Raw genomic sequence first — 12,546 nt, forward strand, 5'->3', positions numbered from 1 at the left:
CCCGCAATCCAATGGATTAGCAGAGAGATTTGTCGACACTTTTAAACGGTCGCTAACCACCGCAGGGGGGGGAAACCCTCGACGAAGCCATCGACACCTTTCTGCTGTGCTACAGGACCACACCGTGTCGCAGCGCTCCTGGTGGGAAATCTCCTGCCGAGATGATGTACAACCGGAACATCCGTACGTCCCTGGAACTACTTCGCCCGCCTACGCCGTGTCACAAATTGCCAAGTACCGACCAGGAAGAACAATTCAATCGCAAACACGGCGCGAAAGCTCGTATCTACCTATGTGGTTTATCTATAGGTGGGGACAACCAAAAACTTTAGTGTTAGTTCGTTGTATCCATACAGTTGTTTATGAACGATTGTGAAGTAACGCGACGCTATCACGGAGTCAAGTATAAGGCGTCCAAATGTAGCCATAGAAACTCTGTTGGAAGCAATTTTTCACCACTGTGCGGAACAGACGGAAAATAGAATGCATATAAGGAAAGGAAAATAAAAACAAAACATTGAAATCTGTTGATGTTCATGTTCATGGGCGCTGACATGTTGTAAAAAAGTTATTCTTGATAGAATGGCGAATTTCCCATTTTGAAGACAGAGAGTTTGTGATAGAAATGATAGCGTAATGAGTTGGTGCAGGAATTCTTTTGTGACCGTGAAATTTGTTTAGTACGACTTGTAAGAAATTTGTAATTCATTTAAATTGGAAAATCGTATGTGTTATAGATAAGAGTTTTTCTAAGATAGGTCAGATTATCGTTCCAATTGTTTTTGTTCGACTTCTTGGGTCTTGATGATCGACTGATGAAAGACGTACCGTGAGTAGATGTAAAATACGAACAAACATCAATAATTTCAGATAAAATCATTAATTCGAATAGGTTGATGACTGGAGAAAACTGTTTGTTGACAACATAAGTACATCCCATCCGGAACTTACCGTAAGTCGTTTTTACTTTGTACAATAGAGCAGAATTTGATTTGTATATTATCAGGACTGGAAACACATCCAAGAATTGTGGTGTTGGATCGAAGATTGATAGAATCGGAAAAAAAACTTGTAATGTAAGTTAGTATAATAGACATCTTAATTTTATCATCAGTGGCTGGCTAGTGAACGGTAGACAATGTGCAACTCGAGACCCCATACACCCAACATTCGGGTAGTGGTCATATCACCTCCTGTCTGCAACTCCGATTCTCTACCTCCCCGTGGTGCTAGCTGGGGTGCGAGCAACCTTAGCGGAGATCGGGTACCCAACCCCGGTGGATGCTTTGGTCGCATGCAGACTGAGTCAGGGGGCTTCGTACGCGTCTGTTCTCCATGTCAGGGGCGGCGTGCGGAGTGCAACAACGTCCTGGTGGTGTTCGGGACCCAAAACAGCAACATCACGACGGTCCTCCTGCGAGATAGTGGGGTTAGCTGCGGGCCTTGCGAGCCTGTGACTACAAAAAACATAAGCAACGAACAACGAACAACAAATTTCGGATGGAAATCGGCAAAGACCCACGCGACGAAAAGGGACTAGCGATTGGAAACTTGGAACATGGAACTGCCGATCTCTAAATTTTGTGGGCAGTACCCACGTGCTCTCCAACGAATTGAAGAGCCGCAAATTCGACATCGTAGCGCTGCAGGAGGTAGCCTGGAGGGGCTCCACGGTACGAACGTATCCAGATGGTCGTGCCATCTACCAGAGCTGCGGCAACACACACGAGCTTGGAACAGCTTTTATAGTGATGGGAAAGATGCAAAAGCGCGTGATCGGGTGGTGGCCGATCAACTCACGAATGTGCCGGTTGAGAATCAAGGGCCGGTTCTTCAACATCAGCATCATCAACGTGCACAGCCCTCACCTCGGAAGTACCGGTGACGACAAAGACGAATTTTACGCGCAGCTGGAACGTGAATACGACCGTTGCCCAAAACATGATATCAAGATCGTCATCGGGGATTTCAATGCTCAGATCGGCCAGGAGGAGGAATTCAAACCGACAATTGGAAGGTTCAGTGCGCACCAGCTGACCAACGAAAACGGCCTCAGACTTATCGACTTCGCCGCCTCCAAACGAATGGCCGTACGTAGTACCTTTTTCCAGCACCGCCTCCCACACAAGTACACCTGGAGATAACCGTACCAAACTCAATCACAGATCGACCACGTTTTGATCGACAGCCGGCACTTCTCGGACATCATCGACGTCAGATCCTGTCGGGGCGCCAACATCAAGTCGGACCATTATCTGGTGATGGTGAAGATGCGCCCAAAACTTTCCGTAGTGAACAACACGCGAAACCGGCGCCCGCCTCGGTTAAATATCGCGCGACTGAAGCAACCTGAGGTCGCGGCAGACTACGCGCAATCGGTCGAAGCAGCGCTGCCGGCAGAGGGCGAGCTTGACGAAGCCCCTCTCGAGGACTGTTGGGATACCATCAAAACAGCCATCAACAGTGCTGCGGAGAACGTCATGTAGGAGTGTAGGAGGGTGATGGACGAAGAGAATGCCGCGCGGGCGGCAGTGGTGCAAAGAGGCACCCGTCGAAATGTGGAAAATCACCGACAGCGGAAGAGGCAGCGAGTCCGAATTTTCCAGGAGAAAAAGCGCCGCCTGGAGGAGGAGGAGCTCGAGGAGCTGGAGCAGCTGCATCGTTCCCAAGAAACACGAAAGTTCTATCAGAAAATCAACGCATCCCGCAAAGGCTTCGTGCCGCAAGCCGAAATGTGCCGGGATAAGGACGGGGGTATCCTGACGGACAATCGTGAGGTGATCAAAAGGTGGAAGCAGCACTTCGATGAACACCTGAACGGCGCACATGCAGGAGATCAAGACGGTAGGGGAAGGTTTATCGCCGGCGTAGCCAACGACGAAGAGGAGCCACTCCCAACGATGAGTGAAGTTAAGGAAGCCATTCGCCAGCTGAATAGAAACAAGTCTGCTGGGAAGGATGGCATCGCAGCTGAACACATCAAAATGGGCTCGGACAAGTTGGCCGATTGTCTACACCGGTTGATAGTGCGGATCTGGGACATAGAACAGCTACCGGAGGAGTGGAAGGAGGGGGTAATATGCCCCATCTACAAGGGCGACAAATTGGACTGTGAGAACTACCGAGCGATCATTGTCCTCAATGCCGCCTACAAAGTGTTGTCCCGAATCCTACTCCGCCGCCTAACGCCGCAAGCAAACAGATTCGTGGGAAGTCATCAGGCCGGCTTCATGGAGGGACGGTCTACGACGGACCAGATATTCACATTACGGCAAATCCTCCAGAAATGCCGTGAACACCAAGTCCCTACGCACCATCTATTCATCGACTTCAAAGCCGCATACGACACGATCGACCGTAACGAGCTATGGAAAATCATGGACGAGAACGGCTTTTCCGGGAAGCTGATTAGACTGATCAAGGCGACGATGGATGGAACGCAGTGCTGTGTGCGGATTTCGGGTGAATTGTCGAGTTCATTCGAATCGCGCAGGGGGCTTCGACAAGGTGATGGTCTATCCTGCATGATGTTCAACGTGGCGCTAGAAGGTGTTATTCGACGAGCGGTGGGCGAAATGCGGGGCACGATTTTCAACAGATCCAGTCAACTTATCTGCTTTGCCGATGACATTGATATAGTCGGCAGATCATCTGCGGCGGTGGAAGACATCTACCGCAAACTGAAACGCGAAGCAGGAAGGATTGGGTTGATGATTAATACGCCCAAGACGAAGTACATGCTGGCCTGCAGAACCGAGACCGACCGAACCCGCTTGTCCAGTAGTAACAAGGTCACGATCGACGGCGACGAGCTGGAGATAGTCGAAGACTTTGTCTATCTCGGCTCACTGGTGACCGCAGACAATGACACCAGCCGTGAGATCCGGAGGCGAATTATCAGCGGAAGTCGTGCCTACTATGGACTCCACAAGCAACTGCGGTCGAGAAGACTTAGCCCTCGTACGAAGTGTAACCTGTATATGACGCTCATTAGACCGGTTGTTCTCTACGGGCACGAGACATGGATATTGCTCGAGGAGGACCTGCGTACACTCGGAGTATTTGAGCGACGAGTGTTAAGAACCATCTTTGGCGGCGTACAGGAGAACGGAGTGTGGAGGCGAAGGATGAACCACGAGCTCGCGCGACTCTACGGCGAACCCGGTATCCAGAAGGTGGTGAAAGCTGGCCGGATACGCTGGGCGGGACATGTTGCGAGAATGCCGGACGACTGTCCTGCAAAACAGGTATTCGCTACGAATCCGGTAGGAACAAGACGAGCGGGGGCGCAACGAGCAAGGTGGTTAGACCAAGTGGAGCGTGATCTGGCGAACGTGGAGTGCCCGAGAAATTGGAGAACGGTTGCCATGGACCGAGTGAATTTTAGGAATTATGTTCGTCAAGTTATGTCGTGAGACGGAACACTATGTAAATTTTATCATCAAAACCACTCAATAAATTGTAGCTTTAAATTGTCCCAACGATAAATTTTGAGGATTTGTTTACTGAGCTCATCTTCCGGAATCCAACCCACAACAAACTCATTAGGAGGAATGTTTGGAACGCAAATAAAGTTGTTTATTATTTTGAACTAATAGCATCGCGTACTAGGCGTCAGGAAGAAAAAGCGTAAATAAAAGGGTGCTTTGATTGAGATTTTCGAAATTACATGAACCATTGTATGCCGTCGGTGAATGGCGTCTTCAACGTCGAGACGCTCATGAACGTTTGTGACGTAGTAATCAAAACATTGAAAAAACTGATTCTCACACTCGTGCAAGGGTGCCCGATCAGAAGAGAAAAACTAAATTATATCAAGATGAGATATTTTGATATTCAATTTTTTCCTATCTGGATGAGTTATAATTTAGTACTCGTAGGATGTTAAAATATCTCAAATTATATCAAAAAGTCTATGCAACCATAACTTAATCATATCAACCGTTGTTATAATTTAAACAAAATTATAACTCATCCAGATAGGATATATAAACTAAAAATCTTATTGGATTTGTATGCAAAAAAAGATGGCGATAATAGATGAGAATCGAGCTCATCACTTTTCCAATCCCATCCCATCCTACCAGTTGTGCGTCCTTGCTTACTACTCTACCTGAGCTTCATAGAAGTTAGTTGTTTATTTTCGTACTGATTCTGCATAGCTCGATCCCGGCTGCTTGTTTATAGGACGGCGCGCAAAGACAGGCAGCCGTTTGCGTTCCATAGAATTGGCCAATGGGAATTCACATAAGTGTATCTGATGAATTGGAATTTTGATGAATCGGCCCGATCGGGATCGGACAGTTGGAATTCTCAAAGGGAACCGTGAGCACGGGAATCAGGCAGTCGTTTGTGTGGATTGAAACTAGACGATGGGAATTTCTATACGTTTACTTGAAGAATTTGAATCGGACTATTGGAATTTTAAAAGAGATGCGTGCGGACGGGCAGGCAGTCGACTTCGAGTGTCGTTCAGGTGAATGGAATACATTGAAAGTTTACCTGATGCATTGAAATTAGAATGAATTGGAATAGGATTATCAGGATTTGAGAAGAAATACTAGATGTACCTACTGAAATGAACGTTTCGAAAATCCAATAGCCGCTTTTATAGCAGGCAGACCAAAACAGAGAAAAACAACAGCCCCCAGTCTTTTTCTTTCGACTCATACTTCTAAATAAAAGAAAACAGGTTGATTATAGTACTAGATTGAATATAAATACTTAAGCTTTGAAAATATAAATGAAACGATGCCTCAAAAATTATTATTTTCATTCATATAGGTAATCGATTAATTTCAACTTAAAGCTTCCAAAAATGTGTTTGAAAAAATTATTTTATCAAAAGTAGATATAATTCTGTTTTAGAAAAAAACATAAACAATAAATCTCATTTCAAAACTATAACTGAGTTAGATATAAATATCTCGCTAAGATAGGTTTGAGTAACGATTTTGATATGCTCTTCTGATCGGGTGTTCTTGTCCTCACCTATAGATAAACCACATAGCGTATCTACGATCCTCAAGATCTCGTCTGGGCTAAGGTCTACGCCTTCAACAAATGGACCTGACAGCCTGGAATGGTCATCGAGCGCATCGGTCGGGTGATGTATAACATCTGGCTACCATCCAAACAAAACCTTATCCGATCCCACTGCAACCAACTGCGGACTCGGTACGAAGCTGAAAAGGAAGCAATACCGGAAACAACTCAAGTACCGTTGTCTATTCTCCTGGACAGTTAAGGTCTACGTCCTACGCCTGAGCCGGAAGTCGAACTGCCGGCCCAACTCCAAGAAATGTATAACGGTAGCATTACCGTGGACGAGGCCACAAAAAATAAAGTTAAGAATGGCAGTTAAATTTCCATATTGGGCAACATTTATCTCCAATTTTCCCAGTCACAACAACATAATATTTATTTTCCGTGTACATGTTTGCTCACTTACGGCTTGCATTTGAATGCATTCTCCTGCTGTCTGCCGCTCGTTGAATTCCACCGTGGCTGCTAGCCCTTTGGCGTGGCGGATTGACTTGAGGCGCTGACCAGCGCCTCCAGACATCTGAGAATCCAGTCACTGGAACAAACGGAAGTATATGGCAATTGATTCTTCCCGCCGATGCGATTGCTGCCTCTAATACTGTTGCGGCTGTAGTGATGCAGCTCAGGCTGCCGAACCAGTAGCAAGACTCTGTCGTACCGACCGATGCTTTCCTGATTGAAACGATTGTTGTCGAGCGCGGCACACGCGCCTTTTGCTTCCTGCAGTCGTTCTGGCCACCTGCTTCTGGACGCAGTCCACGCAGCTTTCGCCTCCTGCAGTTGTCGCCGACACTGAAATCAGCACGCAGTACACACGGCTCTCGCCTCCTGCGGTGGTTGCTGATACCTATAACAGTACAATTAATAATTGCACGCTAGGTTTGAATAAAAAAATATATTTTATTCTTAATAACCCAACATACAATTATGAGAACCACTCCTAAGTCTGAACTAACTCTGACTGTACCTGAACTGATTCTAAAGTTACTACCAATTGCTAATCCCTTTTTATACAATTCTAATACAAAGAACATATGGTCTTTCTAGACATAAAGAACATATGGTTCTTTCCTATCAATTCAATTAGCCGAAACACTTGTGTTTAAAATAATTTAATTCTAATGAAGCTCGCCACGCCGCATTCCAATCAATCAGTCGAGGCCACATCTGTTTTTGTTTTACTATCGTTGACCGTCTGGATGGTGTTGACGTAACTCCTCCCTTCTTAAGTGACTTCTTCCAGAAGCTCAAATGTTTCGATAAGGTGTTGATACATTCAGGAATTTTTCAATCTCGTTTTGTTTTTCCTCCGACAACTGTTTTGTTGAAGACTCAGGCTCTGTTGATATTTCTGTCAATGCTGTTTCGTCTATCTTCTCAGGCTTGATGTTTATTTGAAGCGAATTCCTTCTAGAAAGAACTAAACGAATGGCAAAATAAATTATAGTTATCGTTACCAATGTTCCGGTGAATGATCCAAATAGGTTGAATTTCCATTCCAATGACTGGTTCTGTAGTTCGATGAAATCCATTTTTGCACGGTGGGATAATGTTAAATTCGTCAAGTACTCCGGGGTTGGTGAGTCAATTATTCCTATCTCGTTCACTAATAATCCTGTTGTTGGATGATAAGGATTATTTGGTAATGTCATCTCATAGTTCGAATATAATTCTCCATTTATTCTTAAATTGCACTGTTCAAATTGGATTAAAAATGATCCATTAAGAATATGATTGTTATTGCTACAATTTGATGTTATTTCGATAACTGCATCATTAATCAAAATTGTTGCATCCGTTATTCTTTTTATTAATCCTTTTGAATAGACTCGTTCAAAGGTGCAATTTGTATGTTGTCCAAATATCAATTCCTTTATGCAATGTGGTGGAATATCAATGTCTTGATTCTCACATAAGAAATATTCTGCTTCATTTGAACAAGAATGTTTCAATTCATAAATATGAGATAAATTTCGTAAGTAATAATTTTGCTTTATGGAAATTCTTTTGTCATTCTTAATTATCGAATCAACATAGATGTGTTCATAAGTATTGATTGATAATTGCGGAATTTTTAAGATATAATGAATATGTGTTGTGTTCATCATAACTTGTGCTTTGGCTTTTGATAATAATTCTTCAAATGATGATATAAACATATCATATTTGGCTAGATAAGTAGCAATGTTATTAAAATTGTGTATCGTTAATAACTTACTACAGGGAATTCCATGTTTTGCCATTAAAACCGCTTCTTCCAATGTCTCGACTTGATCTTGTAGTGAATCAAGGTTTGATAACATTATGAGTTGATTAAATTCCAAAGATCGGTTCTTCGTTCTCTCTTTTTCAGCTTTCAGAACTTGGTTGGTGATTGCTGTTATATCCTGAATTCGTTTTCCAATTTCTTCGTTGATTAATACTTGTTGATTATTCTGGAGTACCAAGGAGTTGATGCTGGTGTTGATCATCTTCAAGTCATCTGCGTCTGGGGTACCTGCTATCCATTTCCAAGTTTTGCCGATGCTATCCCATCGTTTTGGTCTGCTTGAACTAAACGGCTTCAATTTCATGAATGTTTCGTATAATTTATAATTTTTTATCAGAATCAAATCATTTAAAGGATTTTTAATCATCTTGTTTTGAATTTCTCGATTTACATTGTTTATTGTGTTTTCTATTTGTATCAAATCAATTGGGTGTAATATTCTGAAATAACCTGTTTTAATCTTTGCCTGTCCTAAAGGGATTATTGCTAGTGGATTATTTGAAAGATCGTGTATTTGAAGGATAGAATATATTTGTAATATAATTGTGCTTAATACACCTAATATTCTGTAAATAAAAAGAAAAGAAGATATGAATCATTATTTTTTCCGTAAATTTACTTTATGAATTTTTCTATCTCTATTATCAATTATGTATGAATCATGATTTTCTTTTACAATAATTGGTTTGTATCTACTTTCTCTTTTTATTCTATCGAATGTTTTTTCAAATACTGTTGAATTTGGTTCAAAAGTTGGGTAACTTCTAGGTATGATTTTCTCATTTTTTCTATTGTATAAGTTTATAATTTTTTCATTCAGTTTATCTCGAATTACTTGTCTTTCTTGAATATTAATATTATCTGTAGGACCTAAATAAATGTTTCTTGGTGTATCTTTTATAAAAGAATGAAAAGTGTAATTATAATAATGAACTCCCATTAATACCAAATCTAATAAAGGTAAAGTATTATGTTTGTGTCTAATACATCTGATTATTTCTCTAAGTGTTGAATGAAATCTTTCTACCTGTCCGTTTGTTTCTGATCTATGAACTGGAGTTCTGAAAATTTCAATACCTAAATTTTTAATTCTTTGTTCTAATACATTTGAAACAAAAGTTGGTTCATTATCCATAACTATTAATCTTGGTAAATCCCAATCTATTAATAACTCAATAAGTTCATTCTCTATATCATTTAAAGATTTTCCTTTTACTGGTTTGACTTTGGCATACTTTGAAAATTTATCCAATGATGTTATAAAATAATTTTGTGTGCTGAACTCGAATATATCTATATGAACTATCTCTCCTGGATAAGTAGGATTAGGGGTTTTAATATCGATATACTTTTGGGGATTTCTTTCATATTTCTCTGTTTTACAAATTTGACAATTACGAATAAAGTTTCGTGTTTTAATTCCAATTTGGGGAAAGTAACATTTTTTTAACAATTGGAACACATTTTCCTTTGAATTTCTATGAGCAATTTCATGTATTTCTTTAATCTTTTCTAATTGTAAATTTTCATCCGAAATATCTCTTACTTTGATTTGTGAAAATCTTGCTTTAATTAATTTTGGATTAAAATGTTGTTTATATAATTCTTGAATTTTACCCATGATTGGTTCATTGGTAAATATTCCATTAATGACTCTTGGATTGAAATATCTTTTTAATTTATTCAATAAGAATTCATTATCGAAAGTTTGCTCACAAAATATATGTCTTTTAAATTCTGGAAACGGTGTTTCTAATTGATAATTTGAATTTTGGTTAGGAATAAATATTAGTTGGTTTTTGAAAACGTTAATAGGTGCTTCAGTAGAGGGGATAAAAGTATTGTCATCATCATCTGACGAGTGTCGCGTAGGTGTTAAAGAATTAACTTGGATGCGAGATAAAGCATCTGCAACCACATTAGCTCTACCTGGTTTATATTCAATATGATAATCATGTTCTTCAAGGTAAGCTTTCCATCTTTTTAATTTTGCATTGTTATTCCTTGGAGAAATCGTAAAAGATAATGGTTGATGATCTGTATAAATCAAAATCTTCATACCATAAATATAATTTCTTAAATTGTTTAATGACCATATTATTGCTAACATTTCTTTTTCAATTGTTGAATAGTTTTCTTCGGGTTGAGATAAAGTTCTTGAAATAAATGTAATTGGTCTTTCTCCATCATCAAATTTTTGTGAAAGTACTGCACCAATAGCTTTATCAGAGGCGTCAGTAGTTAAAATAAATGGACGAGTAAAATCTGGGAACGCTAATACGTCTTTAGAACTCAAAATATTTTTAAGACAATTAAATGATTTAATTGCGTCATCATCTAAATTAATTTTAAAATTTTTAGATTCATTTTTAAGAATTTGGCGATGGCCATCCTCACCTCTTAAGAGTTTTGTCAGGGGTTTTGCAATTTTTGCATAATTTTTGACGAAACGTCTATAATAACCTGAAAGTCCTAGAAATGCTCTTAATTCTTTCAAACATTTTGGTTGAGGGTAATTCTTAATACATTGAACCTTTTTGTCATTAGGTTTTAAACCATTTTGGGATACAATAAATCCTAAAAACTCTACTTCTTGTTTAAGAAATTCAGATTTATCTGGTTGAATTCGAAAATTAGCTTTTCTTAAAGTTTCAAATACAGTATGTAAATTTTTCAAATGTTCCTCTAAAGTTTTTCCAAAAATTATTATATCATCAATATAAACAGCAAATTTTTCCAAGATGTTCTCTTAAAACATCATCCATAACTCTTTGAAATATTGCAGGTGCATTTTTAAGTCCAAATGGCATTCTTAAAAATTCATATTTACCATTGTTTACTGCAAAAGCTGTTTTTTCAATATCATATTCTGACATTGCAATCTGATGAAAACCAGATGCTAAATCCAAAGTTGTGAAATATTTATTATTTCCTAAATTTGATAATACTGCGGCTGTATCAGGTATCGGATATTTATCATTAATTGTTTTGATATTTAATTTTCTATAGTCAATTACAACTCTAAATTTCTTTTGTCCTGAGGCATCCATTTTTTTAGGAACAATCCATACAGGTGAATTGTAAGGTGAATGAGATTTTCTAATAATTCCGTCATTCAATAATTTCTGAATTTGTTTCTCAACTTCATCTTTAAAAGTTTGAGGATAAGGATATGATTTACTATATATCGGATCATTATCAGTTGTTCTAATAGTAGCTTTAATTTTAGTTGTAAATGGCAATTTTTCATCAGGGGGTTGAAATAAATCTTGATATTTATCTAAAATTTTCATTAAACCATTTTTTTCATAAGTTCTTAAATGATCATCTCTAATTTGTATTTTATTAATTTGTTGAAATTCTTTCTGTAATAATGGAATTTCATAATTATTGGGCAAAATAATCTTTTCATTATTTACATCAATAATTGCTTTCAATTCTTTTAAGGTATCATGACCTAAAACTGCATCAAATGTCTTTAATTCTTCCATGTGATAAAATTTTACTATAAGATTGGAACATGGTTTAAAAAATCTTCCTTGTGAATATTTTTCAATTTTAAGATCTCCTCCAACAGAAGATACTTTAAAAGGTTTTTTAACTTTATGAAATCTTCTCGTAAACTTGGGATGAATGTAATTCTTATTAGACCCAGTGTCTACTAAAACTTTTAATGGTTCTCTCAATTTACCATAGAATAAAAAATATGGTAAAGTAGATTTTATTCTAAAAAATTAAAATCCGCACAATCTTCATATTCCTGCACAAATTCTTCAGTTTCTTCAGTTTTATTACATTGCTTTTCGTATGTCTGCATATACTTTTCAAATGTCAGAGAATCTAACTCTACATCTTCTGAAAAATCGTCTTCAGTTTGAATATTTTCTTCTTCTTCCAATATTGTGGAATATTGAGGATCAGGATCTAGAGTATTCACATTAAATACTCTTTGTCTTTTGAAGGGTGGTTGAGGTCTTGAAGTAGAAGGCCGATTTACATAATTTACCTGTCGAGATCTTATGGATTGATCTACATCCATAGGTTCTGGTTTATTTAATTTTGCTGGAACTGGTGGTCGTGGTTGAAATGTTTGATGTTGCGGTTTTGGCTGGAAAGATTGATTATTGGTATATCTATAATTTTGCATGGGTACCGGAACAAATATTGGTTGATTCCGTTGAGGTTGTTGTTGAGGTTGAATCCTGGGTTGTGGTCTCGGTGGGACATCTGGA

At 39.1% G+C, this 12,546-nt stretch overlaps 2 protein-coding genes across 7 annotated transcripts in view; one reads left to right on the forward strand and one right to left on the reverse strand.

The window, feature by feature from the left end:
- LOC129738945 (uncharacterized) overlaps positions 1-9,162 on the reverse strand; it is a 31,997-nt gene extending 22,835 nt beyond the window's left edge. For 2 of the 6 annotated variants that reach the window (XR_008735696.1, XR_008735693.1), the window contains exon 1: positions 6,452-9,162. Coding sequence is in view for 1 of the 6 variants with exons in the window: in XM_055730276.1 (XP_055586251.1) it covers positions 6,049-6,185; positions 6,452-6,920; positions 6,969-7,079 (717 nt within the window). In the remaining 5 variants the exon portion in view is untranslated. Of the gene's footprint in view, positions 1-5,697; positions 6,186-6,451 lie in introns of those variants that run through there. The other 4 variants (XM_055730276.1, XR_008735694.1, XR_008735695.1 and 1 more) reach the window with 4 other exon arrangements.
- LOC129738944 (WD repeat-containing protein 20) overlaps positions 1-12,546 on the forward strand; it is a 74,253-nt gene that overhangs the window by 21,340 nt on the left and 40,367 nt on the right. The gene's annotated exons all lie outside the window — the stretch shown is intronic.

This window comes from Uranotaenia lowii, chromosome 1 (genome assembly GCF_029784155.1).
Source record: "Uranotaenia lowii strain MFRU-FL chromosome 1, ASM2978415v1, whole genome shotgun sequence".
NCBI classification, from domain to species: Eukaryota; Metazoa; Arthropoda; class Insecta; order Diptera; family Culicidae; genus Uranotaenia; species Uranotaenia lowii.